Genomic DNA, 20,644 nt, shown 5'->3' on the forward strand with positions numbered 1-20,644 from the left:
GGTGTTAATCCCAGGTGCATATGGCAGAGCCTTTCCTAAAAAGCATGAGGCTGTTTTTGACATCTGCCAAGGTGAGGGTCACAATATTTGGAGGACAAAGGCTGACTCCTGTTGGTGCTGTACTCTCTGTCTCCCACCTGCTCCCATCCAAACGTAGTGGTAGAGTGGTGGCAGCCCACATCTGTCCCTTGTCTCTCATATTCTGTTGCACCAGAAGTCTCAACAATGCATAGGTCACATCAATTATTCTCGTATTTTATATACCAGTCATACATTGTGAGTTCCTCCAGGAATTCTTACCTTCTTAAGACTACATTTTTGCTGGACGTGGTGGCTCACACCTGTAATCCCAGCACTTTGGGAGGCTGAGGTGGGCGGATCACCTGAGGTCAGGAGTTCGAGACCAGCTGACCAACATGGAGAAACCCCGTCTCTACTAAAAATGCAAGAAAATTAGCTGGGTATGGTGGTACATTCTGTAATCCCAGCTACTCGGAAGGCTGAGGCAGGAGAATCGCTTGAACCCGGGAGGCGGAGGTTGCAGTGAGCCGAGATCACGCCATTGCACTCCAGCCTGGGCAACAAGAGTGAAACTGTCAAAAAAAAAAAAAAAACTATATTTTTAAGACAGTTTCTTTTTTTATTATTATTTTTTGAGACAGAGTCTCACTCTGTCACCCAGGCTGGAGTGCAGTGGCACAATCTCAGTTCACTACAACCTCTGCCTCCCAGGTTCAAGCAATCTTCCTGCCTCAGCCTCCCAAGTAGCTGGCACTACAGGCATATGCCACCACACCCAGCTAATGTTTGTATTTCTAGTAGAGATGGGCTTTCACCATGTTGGCCAGGCTGATCTCGAATTCCTGACCTCAAGTGATCCACCAGCCTCAGCCTCCCAAAGTGCTGGGATTATAGGCATGAACCACTGTGCCCAGCCCAAGACAGATTTTTAAAACTACGCTTTTTGCTTCTTCCAAGTTCACTGCAGCATCCAGCACAGTAAATGCTCAAGTAAATTTTTTGCATTGATTATTTAGTAACATTTATGCAAAATGTCTCATATGTACACAAAATACTTATGGCTTTAGCACTTCTATGATCTAATGATGTTTTATCAATTTAACTTTTCTTAAATACTGTCATCCAACTAGCATGAAAATGTGACCTTTTGTTAATTCTCTCTAAACATGTAATGTTATTGCCATCTTTAAAAAATACACTTTTCATCACAATGCAGATTTTTAACAGATTTTATTAGAATTTATGCAGAGGACATGTAAGAAGTGTAAGACTTGGTCCTTGACTTTGAGGAACTTCTCATCAACACAGGTCCAGTGGAATATTCAGATAACAATGTAAAACAGCCCTCATGTGATTAAATGCCCAAACTGGTGGTCTGTAAGCAAGTGCTTATTGTCCAGGTCATAGAAGGGAGGCTCCAGTTTAATTGCCACCTCCTTTGCCAGGGTTTCCCCTGGCCCTTTCATTCCACATTGATGGTTACCATCTTCCCTCTCCTCCACGGTTTTCATATGTTGGAATGTTACAGTTGGAATTGGTGAAGTAGAGTCAGCAATGCATCTAGGCAGTGGTCACAGCTTGAGCAAATGCTAGTAAGTCAAAGAAAAGGCTAGAAGCCGGGCTCAAGAGGATACCTGGAGATGAGACTGAAAAGGGAGTAGATTTGGGGGAAATTTGGAAGGCAGGGCAGAAGAGAATCAAGTTTACTTTGTAAACCAGGGAATAGCTGCTTGAAACATAGTCCATGTCAGAAGCATTAACTCAGAGACTCTCCAGCCTCCCTTTGATTGACTCTCCAGAGAGATCATGGAGGGGCAGGAGAGAGGAGAGATGGCATCATCAGAGAGGAAAGTTCATAAACACAGAAGTGGGATATAAAAGCAGTATTAGTTTTCCCTTTTGCTTTGAGTCTCTGTATTTTTACCACAATGGTGCCTCTACCTAGAGATTCTTAAGCCCCGGCCTCCCACGCTTGTTGAAGAAAGAAATGGCGATGCCATCCAGACACCTGCTAGCTTAGTTGAGATTTTCAAAGCTACACTTCTCTGGGAAGGTGCCATTAAACTACTGTAGATGAGCTCTATGAATCCTCCTTCCCATGAACCAGACATTTCTTGCTATAATAGTGCAAAGAAACTGGAGGGCTTGTTTTTCATTAAGGTTTCTGATTTGCAACCTCAGTGACTAAAATTCCATCAAAATACTGTAACACCCGGGGTGCTCTAGGTGCTTTAACTCACATCCTTAAAGGTATACTCAGAAATAGTTTGATTCACCCAAAACAAGAACACCTGGTGTTCTTGAGACTTGGTGTTTGTCAAAAACCAAAGGTTCATTTTCAGGAAGTTTGGATATCTTTATTTTTAGGAGAAAAGGTGTTTTCCCAGTTATGAGCTATAAATAATGAGGTCTTTCGTAACGGTTCCAAACCATGTTCAAAATAGATGGCCCAGAACAGCCTCCAAGGTACCATTCTGGAGCACCTGTGACTTACTTCCTTTTCTCACAATCCCCTGTGTTAATGTGAAAAGTGTGTTTCAGCCCCACAGAAACTGGACACAACCAACCAGTCATTGTTAGAAATTTCTTTCTCCCCTGCCTCGGCATCTCTGCTGCTGCCGTTGTCAAAAATAGGACCCTACCGGCCTATAATCCTAGCACTTTGGAAAGCCAAGGAAGGAGGATTGCTTGAGCCCAGAAGTTCATGACCAGCCTGGGCAACAGAGTGAGATCCCTAACTCTACAAAAATTAAAAATAAATAGGACCCTGCCTTCATGCCCCAGCAACCTGAAGTCCTGGATGCACTGCTCTTCCCAGCAAAGGCTTGCTCCCAGTCGCTGTTGATGTCATTTGTATGCCTGGAACCCTGGTGTCCCGGGGGAAGCTGCAGGACAAGAACCCAGTGGCTTCAGGTAAAAATGGCACCCATGGCCTTGCTGATAGATGGTGTCGGCTCCCTTTTCATTCCCTCCCTTGACAGACAGGAATAACATATAGAAAATATTCAAACTCAGTTAAGAAGCAGGGAGGGGAGTGGGTGAGTGACAAACCTGACTTCATGCTCCAATTCAGGGGCATGGGTATTGGATCATAACGATTTCTGCATCCCTAAGCGCCACAGAGTGGTCTGTTCTATCTGGGAGTCCTGTAGCTTCAGGGCAGCCATTGTCCAATTCACATATGGGGTTTTGTGTTAATGGCTGCTGTTTAAATCCTCACAGAGCACAGATGGTGCCTGCATTGCATCAGCATTAACTGTTCTCCATTGGCAGAGCCCATTGCAGAAACACAAGAAGGGAGGAGAAATCAGAAGTATATCATCCCTTTGGCAAAAAGTCTGGTTTCCATATATGATTTTTATCCCAACTTACTGTACAGCTTTCAGTAGCCCAGTCAGCATATCTCAGCTTGTTTACATGATGGTTGGTAAAGGACTTAGATGAAAGAAACTAAAGACCGTAGAAAATACTATCATTGCTGCTGTATCAACCATGCTGATAAGACATACTCTGTAGCTTTGTTCCTTCTGTAAGCCACAGTAACACCACTTCTATTGTCAAGGAAAGGGCTCTGCTTGAGAAACTGATGCATGTATCTTTAGAATTTTTAGTACTTTTGTCTCAAAAGCGTTTCAAGTATATTACCTACCTACATATCTTCAGCTTGTCCCTATTTATTCCTATTTTGCAAATGAAAGGGACAAATGGCAACAGGTATCAAGGTCAGATTGCTTTCCCTGCTAAAGACCAGTGGGCCTCCCTGGTAGCACCTGGGTTCTCAAGGCTATTGGAGGATTAGTGGTGTGTCAAGCTACTTGCTTCCAGAGGCAAGAAGAAAATCATATTTTCCATAAGAGACGTGTGATCTGTCAGTTCTTCAGTTCTGATTTCAGATGGAAAATATGACTTCAGTTCTTGAAGAAAAAATTCCCTGCCCAGGTATGACAGATGTCTTCAAATATGTGATGGATTGTCATGTGAAAGAGGGATTCAAATTGTCTGCTTGCCCAAGTGGGCAGTACTAGGGCTAGCTCAGTTTAGTTCAACTAATAGTTATTGAGAATCTAGGGTGCACAAGGCACACGCTTTCAACTGAAAGTGATGGAGTGGGGAGGAAGAGAGAAGAATATCTTGCTTAACTCATAACACCAATTATGTCTTGTGCCATGATATACCAAATATTTTACTTTCCTACCAATATCAGCAAGTTTGATATTGGTAGGAAAGTAAAATATTTGGTAAATCATGGTATAAATCAAGAAGTTACAGTCTCCAATGTCTATTCATGGTTGAAGCAGGAGTCATGTAAAAATGGACTTGGAGATTATTGCCACAGTGATAGAATTTCTCAGAGAATCCAAGTAACCTGGTAAGCAGAAAGACACCGCATTGAAATATGGCTATGGTAAGGAATTCCATATTCAAAATAAAAATGTAACCACTGGAAAGACAAGCAGAGCAAAAAGTTTATCTAGGCCAGTCACTGTGGCTTATACCTGTAATCCCAGCACTTTAGAAGGCCCAGGAGGGTGGATGACTTGAGGTCAGGAGTTCGAGACCAGCCCGACCAACATGGCAAAACCCCGTCTGTACTAAAAATACAAAAAAATTAGCCAAGTGTGGTGGCACACACCTGTAATCCCAGTTACTTGAGAAGCTGAGGCACGAGAATCGCTTGAACCTGGAGGCGGAGGCTGCAGTTAGCTGAGATTGTGCCACTACATTCCAGCCTGGGTGACAGAGTGAGACTCCATCTCAAAAAATAAATAAATAATTATATCCAATAAGGTCTGTAATCTAGAAATATAGGGCAGGGGCCCTCTGAAGAGCACTGGGGAGATTAGAAGAGAGAGGAGCAAAATTGATATTGTAGGAGTTTATGGGTCCTATTGTCAGGATAATTAAAGGTTCCAAGTTCCTATTCCCAGGTACAAAATTAGGTCAAATAGCTACCAGAATTCTCGTTGACCAGTAGATGAATACCTGAGTGGTTACTGATTTGCCACCTTGGCAATTCCACCTTCCAGAAAGTAGAAGATGCAAGGGTAGAACTGCTATTTGGGTCATAATCTGGCTAAAAGGAATTAACAAGAGTACACATGAAAGGATCTTTAGAAGAAGCGGCAGTATCATCTTAAAAAACATGATAGTCAAGATTTTGTCCAGTCCAAAATATTTCAAGACCTTTTGTATTATTATTTTAAAAACACATAAAATTTACCATACATTTTTATGTGTACAGTTCAGTAGTGTTAAATAAGTTCAGTACTCCTAAGTATTCACATTGTTGTAAAACAGATCTCCAAAACGGTTTCATCTTGGAAAATCTAAAACTCTGTACTCATTAAACAACTCCCCCTCTTTTTCTTCCCCCTAGCCCCGATAAACACCATTCTACTTTCTGTTTCTATGAATGTGACTGTTTTGCAATGCCTCATGTAAGTGGAATCACACCGAAGTTTCTTTTTATGATTAGCTTAATTCACTTAGCATAATGTCCTCAAGGTTCATCCATGTTAGAACACGTGACAGGATTTTCTTCCTTTTAAGGCTGAGAGTCCATTGTATGTATCTGCCACATTTTGTTGATCTAGTCACTCATTAACAGAAATTTAGGTTGCTTTCACTTCTTGGCTATTGTGAATAGTGCTGCTGTGAACATGAGTGTACAAACATCTCTTCAAGACCCTGCTTTGGATTCTTTTGAAAATATCCCCAGACCTGGGTCTGCTGGATCATATGGTAGTTCTATTTGTAATTTTTTTAGGAAGTTTCATACTGTTTTCCACAGCAGTTGCACTATTTTGCAATCTCTTCAACAATGCACAAGGGCCAAATGCAGTGACTGACACCTGTAATTTCTGCCCTTTGGGAGAAGGAAGCAGGAGGATCACCTGGGCCCAGTAGTTCAAAACCAGCCTGGGCAACATGGGAAGACTCTGTCTCTACAAAAATAAAAAATTAACCGGGCATGGCGATATGTGCCTCTTGTCCCAGCTACTTGGGAGGCTGAGATGGGAGGAGCACTTGAGCCTGCAGTGAACTATGATCGTGCCACTGCACTCCAGCCTGGGTGACAGAGTGAGACCCTGTCTTAAAAAACAAAAACAAACAAGTAAAATGAAAAATAAAAACAGTGCACAAGGATTTCAGTTTCTCTACAGCCTCACTGACACTTGTTACTCTGTTTTTTTGGTAGTAGTTATCCCAGTGGGTGTAAGGTGAGATCTCATTGTAGTTGTAATTTTTATTTCTCTGACAATTAGTGACATTGAGCATCTTTTCATATATTTATTGGCTATTTGTATGTCTTTGGTGAAACGTCTGTTCAAGTCCTTTGCCCACTTTTTAGTTGGGTTATTTTGTATTTGGCTGTTGGGAGTTGTAGGAGTTCTTTAAATGAGAGTCCTTTACATAGGGGTTCTTTATATATCAACTCTGTATTAGGTTTATGATTTACAAATATTCCCTCTCATTCCATGAGTTGCCTTTTTACTTTGATTGTGTCCTTTGATAGAGTCAGATTTTAAGTTTGATATAGTCCCATTTGTGCATTTTTGCTTTTGTTTCTTGTGCTTTTGGTGACATATCCAAGAAATCATTACCAAGTCCAATGTCATGAAGCTTTTCCCTCGTGTTTTCTTCTAGAGTTTTATAATTTTGGGTTCAAGACATTTTTAAAGAGGTTTTTATGTTCATAAGAAACAGGTAGAAATTATGCATATGTGGGGAAAGATGATTCAGGAGGGCTAGGAATGCCCAAAACAAAGTTCACATGAGGACCCTTTTCTCGAAAAAGGGTAAATTGTGCCGGCAGTTCTGTTTCATTCAGAGTTTTATTTTAAACATCGGAAAAACATGAACAACTATGGGAACATGTATGGAACCACAAATAGGGGGTTCAAGAAAACTGAAGCCCAAAATGAGTGGAGACCTTTCAAAGAGGACCACAGAAAACAAAAATGAATTTGTGGTTCTCTTTGGAGCGTAAAGATGAGGAAACCAACAGCTGCTCATTGGGGCTGACTGTGTAGTACTGAGGATGGCAAAGAGCCCAGAGTTAATTTTATATTGTGCGTCAAGGAGAATGACTGAATCAATGACCATAAGACTGAAAAGTGAGAAAAAACTTGGAAAAGGGAATGGAAACCCTAGGTAGATGAACAAAAAGAAAATGCTTAGCTCCCAGACTGGATGAAGTAAAACCACCAAAGAGGAATAGTAGATATGATTATGATACAACTTGCTATGGTCAAAATATTTCAGGGACTCTGGAGCCAAGGAAAGCATCAAAAGACTAGAGATCAGAAATTTCATCGTAATTTTCAAAACAAAGACAAGAAAGTGGGTCTTTAAAAATTTGACTGAATAGCAGTAATAGGAATGATTTCTGAATATCTAGACAAGTATACACTCTTGGGTCAAAAATTTGATTTTGCAAGGTTAAGACAGACACATGGCTTATCAGTAGCAGATACTGGGAGGAAATAAGCTCAGAGATGTTAATTGTAAATAATAAGTGACAGTGAAATCTGAGCATTTGTAGAAAATAGGATATAGACAGAGAGAGGTGATAGTCTGTCCTGTGTACCAATGATTGGAGCATTTATTCAATCCAGGTATCTGCCAGGGGTGTAGTCACAGGCAGTGTGGTTCAGAGGAGAGTAACAAGGAAGGTATAAGAACTCATAACTGACTAAGCCAAAACTTCCATTCCTGAAACTTAACATGAAGAACCATTAGAAGGTGTTAATGAGGGGCCAAACTTCTCATCACTGGAAGCCTTCAAAAATGTTTTGTATTTTCTGGTTGAAGATCAAGTGGTTCATAGTTGGTTTGAAATGACTAGAGGGGTTGAGAGGGTGAAACCAGACCTTGACGCAAGAAAATTCTGGCCTAGGAAAATCACTGGTTTCTGGAATGGGGAGAGGGTAGTTTAAAATGGAAATTAGGTAATTTTTTCTAAATCTTTTTTTTTTTAATAATTTTCTCTTGGAGGCAGTTTTTCAAATGAAACCATAAACCTCGATGCAGGTTTTACTACTTCATTACCAGTGAGTGGGATGCTTTTCACTTTTATTTTATACTGAAAAACGTGAAAAGTTACTACTATTTCATATCTATTTTAAGACCTACACTTATATTGAAATTGGATTTTTAAAAATTATTCTGTGAACTTCATTTTGTAATCTTTCAGAAGGGAGACTTTCTGTTTTCACCATATGCTTTTAGAGGAAATATGAATATAGTTCCTTGTATCTGTATCATATATGACTTTTGCCTGTCACTAACCTAAGAAATATAACTATCTATACCTGAATGGGAAAATTGCAAGTGCCACATATGAAGGAGGTGAGATGAGATGGGCAAAACCACCCTGTTGAAACGAAGGTTCAACATACCCAAGGTGTCGCCAGTTCTCAGGAAAGACAATATGGAATGTTTGCTTTTGGAACCTTCTGTTCTCTCAACCTTTTTCTCTCATCTCTGAAACAACCAAAGAAATACCTAAGGGGCAGTTTCAGCCATTATATAGCCCCATGATCATTCTGAGCCGACTATCACAGATAGGGGACACGTAACGCTCCCCCTCGACATCAGCTTCATCCGACTGCCGTTCCACTCTGGAACAAAGCTCTGGTGCCATGTGGCACGCCGCCAGAAGGGCATTTCTGCTTTGTCTTCTAGATTCTAAGGACTGATAGTTAGCTGAGCCTGATAATTTACCGAATCCCCATGCGGTAAAAGCGCTTCCTAGGATTTGCAGAGTTTCATTGAGCAGGAAAGGGTCACAGCAGTTATCTTCACTCTTCAGGAGGAATCCAGACACTAGAAAAATAGAACCAATTGTGAGATTCACCTTCTGCATACCGAAAGATGTACTGCATCCAGTTGGCCAGACTTCTTTGGATAGAGCTATATAAAACGGAATATTTTGGAGTAATAAAATTTACAATAACATGTTTCCATATGAAATAGCATTTCTTTCCTGGTTCACTTCAGAGAAACAGCAACAGGTAGAAAGGGAGCATGAGAGTTGAACTCTGCGGTCAGAAGACTTGCGTTAAGCCCTGGCCAGGCAGCCCTGTGACTTTGAGTAAATTCCTTCACCTTTCTGGGCCTTGGCCTCATTGTCTGCAAAATGGATTATTAAGTCAGGGAACCAGAAGCCATGCCAGGTGTTTCAAATAGAGGGGCTATAAAACAGGAAATTGGTTACACAGGTGTTAGAAAACTGGAAGAACAGAAAAGGGAAGGAGAGCTAATGATGAATGACCACAGAAAGTATCTACCACTCCTAGGGCTGGAGGGGATGAAAGGGACCTTGAGCCTGATGGAGGGCTGGTGCCTCAGGAGCTGCAGCTGTGGGGCAGACAGCCCCTTCCAGACACTCCACCACAGAGTCAGGGATGCAGCCACTTCCAGAACACACCACCAAGGAAGGAAAGATAAACAGAACAAGAGACAGAAGGAGCCACAGCATCTTCATGCCTCCCACCTTCTGAGCTCCCCTGCCTGTGCACCTGTTGGCAGGTCCGATAATAAGTCAGCCAGCAAAAGAGCCTAGGAAATGGAGTTTATGAACTCCCAGCCTCAGCAAGAGGGAAATATGAGAAGAGTGGATGTGAGTCCGAGAGACAATAGTAAATAACCAACATACGAGTTTTTAACATCAAACTAAAATTCAGTCAAATAATAGAAGTCAAAATTAGTAGGTGGTAAGGACTATTTCAATTTTCCAGTTATGTTGTGTTAAGGTAGTTTAGCTGTATTAAAACAGTGTTACAGAAATACACACAGACAGACTGGTAGTAGTGTTGCTTCTGGCCTCAACAGTTTCTGAATAATTTTTTTAATAATTTTTTTAATTAAAAAAGTTTGTATTGAGTCATGATTTAGGAAAAACTACAAGTACATTTCTGAAAACCCTGTGACAGGAGAAATCATAGCAAAAATGTGGGTTATGGTAGGGTTTGTCCTCAGGAATTCCTGAGAATAATTGCAGGGAGTCTGAGTCTGTTAACTGATTCAAGTCATGACTGTATCGTGGGGATTCGAGTCAGGTCTTTGCACACTGAGCCTACATGATTTTCCTTTTTTTACTAACCAAAAAGTACCTTGGTGGGCTGACCATGTTTTTCAGCCCAAAGTTGAAGTCAAATGGCATCCCACTGTTTGACCTCTACCCTGGGATGCCATCACCCCCTCCTCAAATCAGGGAGTCCGTTTCAACTGCAGGGGATAGGTAACATGTGTGTGCGCGCGCGCACGTGCATGTACTTGTGCATGTGTGTGTTACTGACAGGGTCAGCTTCATGAGCATAAAACCTGTGCAACTAATTGCACAGGGCCCCATGCTCAGAGGGGTCCTGCACTTTATTTAATGTTCTCTTGTCACTCTTGAAATTCTTAATCTCTGAACAAGAGGCTAACATTTTCATTTTGCACTAGGCCCTGCAAACCATCTAGCCAGTTCTGGTTTTGTGTTAGGGGAGGGCAATTGTGAATAGAGGACCAGGAAAGGTCTCAGTGAGAAAATGCATTTGAGGAAAAGCTGGAAGATGATGAGGGAGTGAGACATGCCTTTCTTTTACTTATTCTGAATAACTTCAACTCAGCACTTGGCAAGTGTTACCTCCTCTAAGCAGCCTTACACTAACTCCCTTAGCAGTTACTGCTCTAGCCCTGTCCCCCCAGCACCCTGCAAATACCTCCGTTATGTACTCAGGTGACACTGTAAACATTTATATTGAACATCTGTCTCCCCAGTCACCTTGTTAGCTCCTTGGAGAAAAAGGTGGTGTTTTATTCATATTTGTAGCAACAGCAATAATACTGGTTGTTACTTAATGCCAGATCCTGTTCCAAAGGTTTTACTACAAGGCAGACACTGTCAGTATCCCTGTCTTACAGTTGTAGAAACTAAAGCATAGAAAGGTTAAGTAACCAGCCCAAGTGACACAACTGGTAGATAGCAGAGCTGAGACTTGAATCCAAGAAAGTGGAGTCCCCAGACCTTGCATAGTACACAGTGAGTGCCTAGAGCATCGTTGGAGAATGAAAAAATGAGTATGGCTGGACAGAGTGGCTCATGCCTGTAATCCCAGCACTTTGAGAGGCCGAGGCAGGAAAATGGCTTGAGCCCAGGAGTTCAAGGCCAGCCTGGACAACATAGTGAGACCTCATCTCTAAAAAAAAAAAAAAAGAAGAAGAAGAAGAAGAAGAAATTAGTAAACAAAGAATTATAAGTGACTAAATGATCAGATAGAGTCTCAGGAGTAAAACAAATAGGAGAGGGATTTTTACATTGTGGCTACAGATCCAAGTTCAAACCTGCACAGGAGAGAAAAGACACTCCGTTTATGTTTTAAGACATATTCACTAAGACAAATAATGATTTTCTTTAGCTAAAAGAACCACCATATGAAATATGTTTAAATCAATTTCAATGTTGATTTAGTTTTTATATTATTACCTTAGGAATAGAAAACAAGATAAATTCTATCTAAAATTCATAATAAAATTGCCTAGACACAATAGCTAACACCTGTAATCCCAATACTTTGGGAGGTCAAGATAGACGGATTGCTTGAGTCCAGGAGTTTGAGACCACCTGGGCAACATGGTGTCTCTACTAAAAATACAAAACATTTTAGTCTCTACTAAAAATACAAAAATTAGCTGGGCATAGTGGTACGTGCCGACAGTCCCAGCTAGTCGGGAGGCTGAGTTGGGAGAATCACCTGAGCCCCAAAGGTTGAGGCTGCAGTAAGCCAAGATCATGGCACTGCACTCCAGCCTGCACAACCAGTGTGAGACCCTGTCAATAAATAAATAAGTAAATAAAATTAATACGAGGCCAGATGTGGTGGCTCACACCTGTAATCCTAGCACTTTGAGAGGCTGAGGCAGGAGGATCCTTTGAGCCCAGGAGTTTGAGACAAGCCTGGGCAACATAGGGAGACCCTGTCCCTAAAAATAAATAAAATAAAAATTAATAGTAAAATAACCAGAAGCTTTGTTGAAATAGTAAGGTTAATTAATTTAACAAATACTTTCTAAATGTCTAACATGCTGCTTTGGGAAGAAGAATGTGATAATGTGGATGTGAATTACAGAAAATTAAGATGAGGAGTGATGCCTGATCACTAAGCCAGTTTTCATCCTGCAGAGTGGGATACAGTGCAGTAAGAGAGTGGGAAGGGAGAGTTAGTTGTCACCAGCATTGCTTTCGTTATTTGACAAGTGCCTTGCTGTGCAAATACAACCCAGAGGAGTTGTCAGTGGTCTAGAGTTTTAAAAAGCCCTTGGGCATGGGTTCATTACCTTTATCTTCCTGGTTCCTGCAGTGTGTAAGAGATTCAGCTTCATCAGGAAAGTGTACATGGTGTTGCTGAAGGTGTAAGTTTCCCTTTTTTGTGAAATTGTGATTAAGGGACCTTGAGAAGCGTGCCAGCCCTCTCCCAGGGAACCTGTCCTCCGGATTCATCTGATCAGCCTTCTGCAGATGGGCTCAGTGCTACAGCCATGTGTATATACTGCCAAAACCAACTGGAGACACCTTAATCATGTAGCTTATGCAGAGAATGATATTCCAAGTCTCAAAAATTCTCAAACCCTATTTTCAATAAATGCCTGAAGGCTGACTGCCTCATTCCTGTCATAGTCCAGAGATGGAACTGTTGTAAGTATCCTACCGTAAACTCTGTCCTGCAGCAAAATGGATGTCTCATGAAACACTGAGCTCCCCAGCTCTGCAAACAGTGCCCAGACTTTCTCTACCAGTTGAGTTTTCATCAGCCCATCTTCCTTTCAGCATAGAGATGATATGTTAGAACCCAGTGGAATAAAGCGTTAAGGGTCATAGTTACAGTGGGTCAAATTTCAACACCTTGTCATCATGTCGACTTGCACCATAGGACACGGTAGCCTGGCCTTATTTCTTTCAGGGTTGAACCAACTCATATGTGCCAACTGCTAGCTGAGGTCATTGCCTTCCAGGAAGCAGTCGGTGGGAGGTTGGAGGGTTAACTTTCTGCCCTCTCCCAGGTCTCGGCCCCACATGGCAACTGTATTCTGGCCCCATTGTGTGATCTCATCTCATCTCTATCAGAATGAGTATTGCACATTATGAGACCAGGTAGTTACATATTTAAATGCAATGAAAAATTATTCTTTGAAATGAGGCATTCACAATATTTTCATTCAAAATGCAAGACTGTTATCCCAAGTTGTCCCTAATATCGTATTTTGCATTTGTTTCTCATACCTTGAGGCCACTGCTGACCAGTGGATTTTAGCCTAGAGGGGTCTGCTTAGAGCAGAGGGATGCACCTCCGTTAACATCAGTGAATTGGAACTGTTCTTCTATTTCTAGCCACTTCATTCCATTGTAACTTTATGATCATTACTTTGTAAAATACCATTTTATGAGTTTAGTTTTGTGTGTAATTCTCCACCTCCCACCCCCTCTTATTTTTTCCCATTATTAGAGCCTTGTTTGTTAAGAACAAAAAGTAACAGTGCACACTTGTGGTCACAGTTTCATGAACATACAGCTTTTCACTGGTACCTGAATATTTGCCTTCTGAGTATAATAAATGAATTTAAATGGTTCCTAAAAATGGGTAGACAGTGCCAACTTCTCAAGATGGAGGCTAAGCCAGTATTTAGAAAGCCTCTGCCTGTTGTAACACTTGCTGGCAGGTGTGATGGGCACTTGCTTTCTGTTTTGTGTATCTGGAGCAATTACCACTGCCTAAAGTAGATCAGAGATGGGTTCCTTGGAGGGACCCTTGTGAGAGTTCAGAAAGTAGCCATCATATCAAAGCAACCCTTGACCTAGAGCAGACACTCAAGGTGTCCTGATAAAAGTGTTCAAGGGGCCCCCTCGCTAGTCCCCTCAGCCTCAGTAGTCTGCTATCCTGAACTTGTCTGGATTTCTCAGTTGACAACTACTCATATAATCTTGCAATGGCTTTTCCATTGTTGACTTACATTGCTACTTAGTTAACTTTTCATCATTTGTACCTCTTCTACAAAGCTAAATTGTAGGTATCTTGAGCACAGGCCTGAGTCCTGCACATACCCTTCCCTCACACCACTGAGCACAGAAGAAGAAACAGACTGGACTTGGTTTGGAATCCTAGCTCTCCATTGACTAGCTCTATGACCATGGATAAACTCCTTCACCTCCCTGCTTCACAGGTTTCTTAGCTACAGAATAGGGGCAGTCATGCCTGCCTTGCAAGGCATTAAAAGAGCACAGTGCTGGGCACTAGGAGATACTTGGTAAATAGTCATTCTGGCTCACCAAACAAAGCCTCACACACAGAAGCTGAGCAAAATCTTGCAGACTTAAATATAGCAAAGCAGGACTGAAACCAGTATGGGAGATGAGCTAGTTATGAGCTCTTGAACTTTCATGGTGAGGACACCATTTCCTCTGCCCTTGGGCTTAAGTGACAATTTACAAACCAGGTTTTTTGGCCAAGCACGGTGGCTCATGCCTGTAATCCCAGCACTTTGGGAGGCCAAGGTGGGCGGATCACGAGGTCAGGAGATTGAGACCATCCTGGCTAACATGGTGAAACCCCATCTCTACTAAAAATACAAAAAAATTAGTCAGGTGTGGTGGCGGGCGCCTGTAGTCCCAGCTACTGGGGAGACTGAGGCAGGGGAATGGCGTGAACCCGGGAGGCGGAGCTTGCAGTGAACTGAGATCACACCACTGCACACCAGCCTGGGTGACAGAGTGAGACTCTATCTCAAAAAAAAAAAAAGGTTTTTTATCTGTGACTCTTTCATGATGACATGACGATCATTTCAAGCTCAGCATGTCTCCTAAGCCTCAGTGATCTAAGGAGTGCCATTGATTTGTGATGTGGAGACTTTGCACATTTGCATCCTTAGTCCAATTCATACATTTAAGCATCAGCTCTTCTCTAAGCGGAGATGCTTTCTCCAGCTCCTTTCAGCCAGCCGTGTGGCAGAGGGTGACTCCCAGTACTGCTTCCTGATCTACAGATCCCCATGGATGTCCCTTGCTTCTTTAGAAATTTTCTTTACAAGAGGCCACAGTGGAGGATAGTGGTAAGGCTTACATAGACCTACAGCATCAAAAAAAAAAAATGGTGATAAGGATGGGAATATGAGAAAAACTGTGTGAACAATGTAAATATCATTGAAAGTAATTACCTACATTTCCCATATAGTGAGCACCTTTGCCAAAACTCAAGAATTGTCTTATCCACCCCTTTCGGCAACTGGCACATTACAGAGGAGCACAGGATCATTATGAGGGCAGGGGTCAACTCTGCATTGATTTTACCGTTTCTTTCTTTGTGGTGGAGCCATGTGGCAGTAAAGGAATAGGTCATGTGACATTCTTGTCACCTTCCTCAGTTACCTATAAATACACATTTTCTTGCTTTTTTACTTTCTTTTAAAGATTCCTGGAAGAAAAGGACATAAAACAGATGTATTGCCAGTACTACATTTGCTGAACTTATTACCATGTCACCTTAGCAGGATACAAAATGTCAGTCAGATGAGCTCCTTTTTAATACTGGTACTGTGACACGGGGCAAACAAAGACCATTGCCTGCCTGCCTTTGATCAGTTGATCAGTTTGGTTAGTTGATTTACATGATGCCTTATTCCAAAAGTAACTTGAGACAGCACCCTCTAAACACACTGTGTTGTTACCTTGTGTACACAGTAGTAGTATGTTAGCACACAGTTCAACTTATGACATATTCGGTAACATACAAGCTTTTAACAAGTATTTACCATGTTAGAGACCCCAGGTTAGATTAGACGCAAGGTTACAAAGACAGACAAAACCATTCCTGAACTGAAGGAGCTTGCTGTCTTATGGTAGGAACAGACACAATTAGGTATAATGAAAGGGAGATGGCAGTGATTGCCCATATAGAATTTATAATGTGGGTCTAGCAGTCATGGCTTTTTGTTTTGTTTTTTTAACCAAATATCTCTGGACTCGTCATCTGACAGAAAAAAAAAATTTTAAGATGGAATCTTACTTAAGTACTTTAAAAAGATTAACAATTAAAATCCCGTTCAGTTACATGTCTAAGAAATTTCCCTTACTGGAAAGAATGCAGTGATATGAAGTCAGTGCTGCCCTGGAGAATCCAGCACATTTCCTCACCTGGCTATGAGAGCTGAGAGGACAGTGTCATTCATTCTCTCTAAGAGGATTGGAGAGCTCTCCCAAAGGAGTGAATGTCCAGGTTGAATCTTGAACATCAGTTACAGGTCCTTGTAAGAATTTTGGCTCTGTATGCTGCGGTGAGTTTAATACATGCAGAAGTCAGCTACAAAGCTTACCAGTTCACCTTGCAGTGCACTCACTCCCCCAGCTAAAATTTTGTATCACTGCTACCATAGCTTCTAGCAAGGACCGCATGATTGCTGCTTTCATTTGATTTCTACAGGATTTATAGACATGCCTCACCTTCCTGTGGGGTCAGCGGTGCTTGCAAGAACCTAGAGGATGTGTGGTTTTATGTGCAGGGTAAGGAAGCCTACCCTGATGAACACCAGCAAGTTTAATCCATTTGCATCTGAAAAAACAATTGGCCTCAGGCAACATATTCTTAATTGTCTAAGTCATTGTGTGTAAGCAGGCATTCGTGCGCACGCGCACGTGTTTGTGTGCATATGCAAGCTGTGCATAAATAGCACACTTTCAATCTGTGTAAAATATAATGGATAAGCAAAAATGACAGCAGGCTTAGCCCCTGAAGATTTACCAGGAAAAAAAAGACAGCTGCATGGCAAAGCTGCTGCCAATAATTAGGGAAGGAATAGCCCATACCCTGTGCCACTCAGCAGCTTCAGCCATTTAAATGACAGCCGGTTTGTTTCGCTCTGCAACCCCCGTTCACTATGGGCCAGGGGTTGATTTCGTCTCGAACACACCGCTTTTGATTGTTGTCATCTCTGGTGAGATAATGAGATCATCATCATTATAAGATCAGGTAGGACATGATGACCGAAAGTCTCAAGTAGAAACTGTGATGGATGAGCAAAACAGAGTTGTTTTAATGTCTCTTTTAACATTGTAAGTGAGGAAAACCTATTTTTGCAACTCCCTGGACTTAGTTTTTTGCAGGGCCACCTTGACATTTTTGTGGTTGACAAGATAACGTTAAGGCTCTCTTGGGCTCCAGCAAGCTAAGCTGCAAGAAGTGTCACAACACTCCCCCCTCATGTAGAATGGCTCTCAACAGGACCGATTGGGAGGGAAATTAATAGGCTCCCCATTGTCACTGTGCATTTTTGCCAGGATATTTCATTAGTGTAAACACTGAACCCGTTGTCATCTTGTTTAGCCACTTGACCCTGGTGATTTTCAATTCTGCCTGTGCCGTGATGGAGTACAACAGTGGCATGCGCGAGACAGGCACTAATTATTGGAAGCAGAATCATTGCTGACCCAGTACTACAAGATTAACTGCCCCTTTGCAGTCTTTATTCTGGGACATTAGCACTGTCTGGTTATCTTGCTTCAGTTGAGGGATTCGGGACAATAGCGGTGCTGATGGTAATGTTGGCGATTTTCCTGTTTGTTTTGCAGGTCACGGCCAGGGGCTTTGGGCCGCTGTTACAGTTTGCCTACACTGCCAAGCTGTTACTCAGCAGAGAAAACATCCGCGAGGTCATCCGCTGTGCTGAGTTCCTGCGCATGCACAACCTGGAGGACTCCTGCTTCAGTTTCCTGCAGACCCAGCTCCTGAACAGTGAGGATGGCCTGTTTGTGTGCCGGAAGGATGCTGCATGCCAGCGCCCGCACGAGGACTGTGAGAACTCTGCAGGAGAGGAGGAGGATGAAGAGGAGGAGACGATGGATTCAGAGACGGCCAAGATGGCTTGCCCCAGGGACCAGATGCTTCCAGAGCCCATCAGCTTTGAGGCCGCCGCCATCCCCGTAGCAGAGAAGGAAGAAGCCCTGCTGCCCGAGCCCGACGTGCCCACGGACACCAAGGAGAGCTCAGAAAAGGACGCGTTAACGCAGTACCCCAGATACAAGAAATACCAGCTTGCATGTACCAAGAATGTCTATAATGCATCATCACACAGTACCTCAGGTTTTGCAAGCACATTCCGGGAAGATAACTCTAGCAACAGCCTCAAGCCAGGGCTTGCCAGGGGGCAGATTAAAAGTGAGCCGCCCAGTGAAGAGAATGAGGAAGAGAGCATCACACTCTGCCTGTCTGGAGATGAGCCTGACGCCAAGGACAGAGCGGGGGATGTCGAGATGGACCGGAAACAGCCCAGCCCTGCCCCTACCCCCACGGCCCCACCTGGGGCCGCCTGCCTGGAGAGATCCAGGAGCGTGGCCTCGCCCTCCTGCTTAAGGTCTCTGTTCAGCATAACGAAAAGTGTGGAGCTGTCTGGCCTGCCCAGTACATCTCAGCAGCACTTTGCCAGGAGTCCAGCGTGCCCTTTTGACAAGGGGATCACTCAGGGTGACCTTAAAACTGACTACACCCCTTTCACAGGGAATTATGGACAGCCCCACATGGGCCAGAAGGAGGTGTCCAACTTCACCATGGGGTCGCCCCTCAGGGGGCCTGGGTTGGAGGCTCTCTGTAAACAGGAGGGAGAGCTGGACCGGAGGAGCGTGATCTTCTCCTCCAGCGCCTGTGACCAAGTGAGCACCTCGGTGCATTCTTATTCTGGGGTGAGCAGTTTGGACAAAGACCTCTCTGAGCCGGTGCCAAAGGGTCTGTGGGTGGGAGCTGGCCAGTCCCTCCCCAGCTCACAGGCCTACTCCCACGGTGGGCTGATGGCCGACCACTTGCCAGGAAGGATGCGGCCCAACACCAGCTGCCCGGTGCCAATCAAAGTCTGCCCTCGCTCACCCCCCTTGGAGACCAGGACCAGGACTTCCAGCTCCTGCTCTTCCTATTCCTATGCGGAGGACGGGAGTGGAGGCTCGCCCTGCAGCCTCCCTCTCTGTGAGTTCTCCTCCTCGCCCTGTTCCCAGGGAGCCAGATTCCTTGCCACAGAACATCAGGAACCAGGCCTGATGGGAGATGGAATGTACAACCAAGTGCGGCCCCAGATTAAATGTGAGCAGTCTTACGGAACCAACTCCAGTGACGAATCCGGATCGTTCTCGGAAGCAGACAGTGAGTCGTGTCCTGTGCAGGACAGGGGCCAGGAGGTAGGGAACCCACATAAATTCAAGCATGTGACCCACTCTTTAGGCCCTTTATCTGGACTATTCCCTGCCCCCCACCACTCTCAGATTGTTCTTACATGCTGAGATTAAAGATGGCAGTAGAGAGACTGCCTTCCCCATCCACAGAGGCAGGATGTTGAAGGTGATTCCACATTAACCACTTCTGTCCTAGAAAAGCACTTGATATTTGATCTGGATCTCAATACTCAGCAAGCAGAGGCAAGCTGCTGAGTAAACAAACACTGAAGTCTAATGCATGAAGTGCACTGAGGCACTCCAGAGCCCCCTCTTTCTCCTCCCTCTCTTCCTCCTCCTACATCTGCTTTGGAAGGATGCCATGTCCATCACCCTCATCCTTGCCCTTCACCCCTTCAGCACAAGGAAGATATAGAATCTCTTTCCAGATTGATTGATTGAAACCAAATAGATCAACACTTTCCCAGCACCTTTTAGATTTTCCTTGTCAACAGAAGACCCCAGGGCCATCCCATGTCCATCACAGTGAAGGTGATAGAAGGCTCACTGTTTCTCCCAGTCCTGGGGTCATCACAGAAGCACCCTAGTCAGCCACACGTAATGTATAATGGATCATTTCCCAAGCTCCCTCCAACGCTGGGAAGACATTTTGAGAAGTAGCGGGGTACAGTAGCAGTTTCATCCACCCTGAAAGCAATGTACTTGCTAGGAAAAATGTCCAGAGGCCCCATGTGTGTCTTACCATTGCTGTGAGAGGGGAACAGGGGCAACAGCAGCCACATCATGAGCAAGACTCACAAGACTAAGGAAAGGAAAGAAGAGGCCTCCCCCAGAGGACCCACCTCCCAATAACATGAACATTCCCTAGGAAGACCCGAGAGAGTCTGTGTCGTGACCTGGCGTTCATGGCACTGTCTTGCTGATTGACAGGGTACCAGCTTGAGACTGCTACCTGTGTCTCAGACCCCCCTCAGGAGCGGTAGTGAACAAACCCAGTGACAAGTCCCTTCTCAGAGCTGTGTATCCCAAAAACACAGGAAGAAATGAAAAGTGGTCCTCCTGAGGCCAGTAACCTTGGTACCCGTCTGTGCTCTCTGGATGTTACCAGCCTCTGTAAGGCAGAGATGTTAACCCAACCAGACAGCAGAAATGCCACATGGGATGAGGTGGCTTTTCACAGAGCCATGCGCAGTTTATTCAGCCTCTGCAAGATTGGCGAGAAGCACATGAGGTTTTAGTTCGGGCATGTTTTGAAAGTAGATGCCAAAGGCCCTATGCCAACTGCAAAAAATGCCCTGTGGTCACTTCCTTCTTTGCTCGCTAGCCTGGTTTCTGCCCCTCTCTTAACTGCCTAGCAGACATGGTGAAAGACAGAGAAACACTGAAAGGATTTAATTTAAAATAAATTAGAAAGGAAATTTGAATGCGAGC

The 20,644-nt window shown here is 43.6% G+C and overlaps 1 protein-coding gene across 6 annotated transcripts in view; it reads left to right on the forward strand.

Moving 5' to 3' along the window:
• BACH2 (BTB domain and CNC homolog 2) overlaps positions 1–20,644 on the forward strand; it is a 378,701-nt gene that overhangs the window by 337,366 nt on the left and 20,691 nt on the right. For all 6 annotated transcript variants that reach the window (XM_010357758.2, XM_030928376.1, XM_030928378.1 and 3 more), the window contains one exon: positions 17,627–19,219. In XM_010357758.2, the coding sequence (XP_010356060.2) occupies positions 17,627–19,219 (1,593 nt within the window). The remainder of the gene's footprint in view (positions 1–17,626; positions 19,220–20,644) is intronic.

This window comes from Rhinopithecus roxellana, chromosome 4 (genome assembly GCF_007565055.1).
Source record: "Rhinopithecus roxellana isolate Shanxi Qingling chromosome 4, ASM756505v1, whole genome shotgun sequence".
In the NCBI taxonomy this organism is placed as follows: Eukaryota; Metazoa; Chordata; class Mammalia; order Primates; family Cercopithecidae; genus Rhinopithecus; species Rhinopithecus roxellana.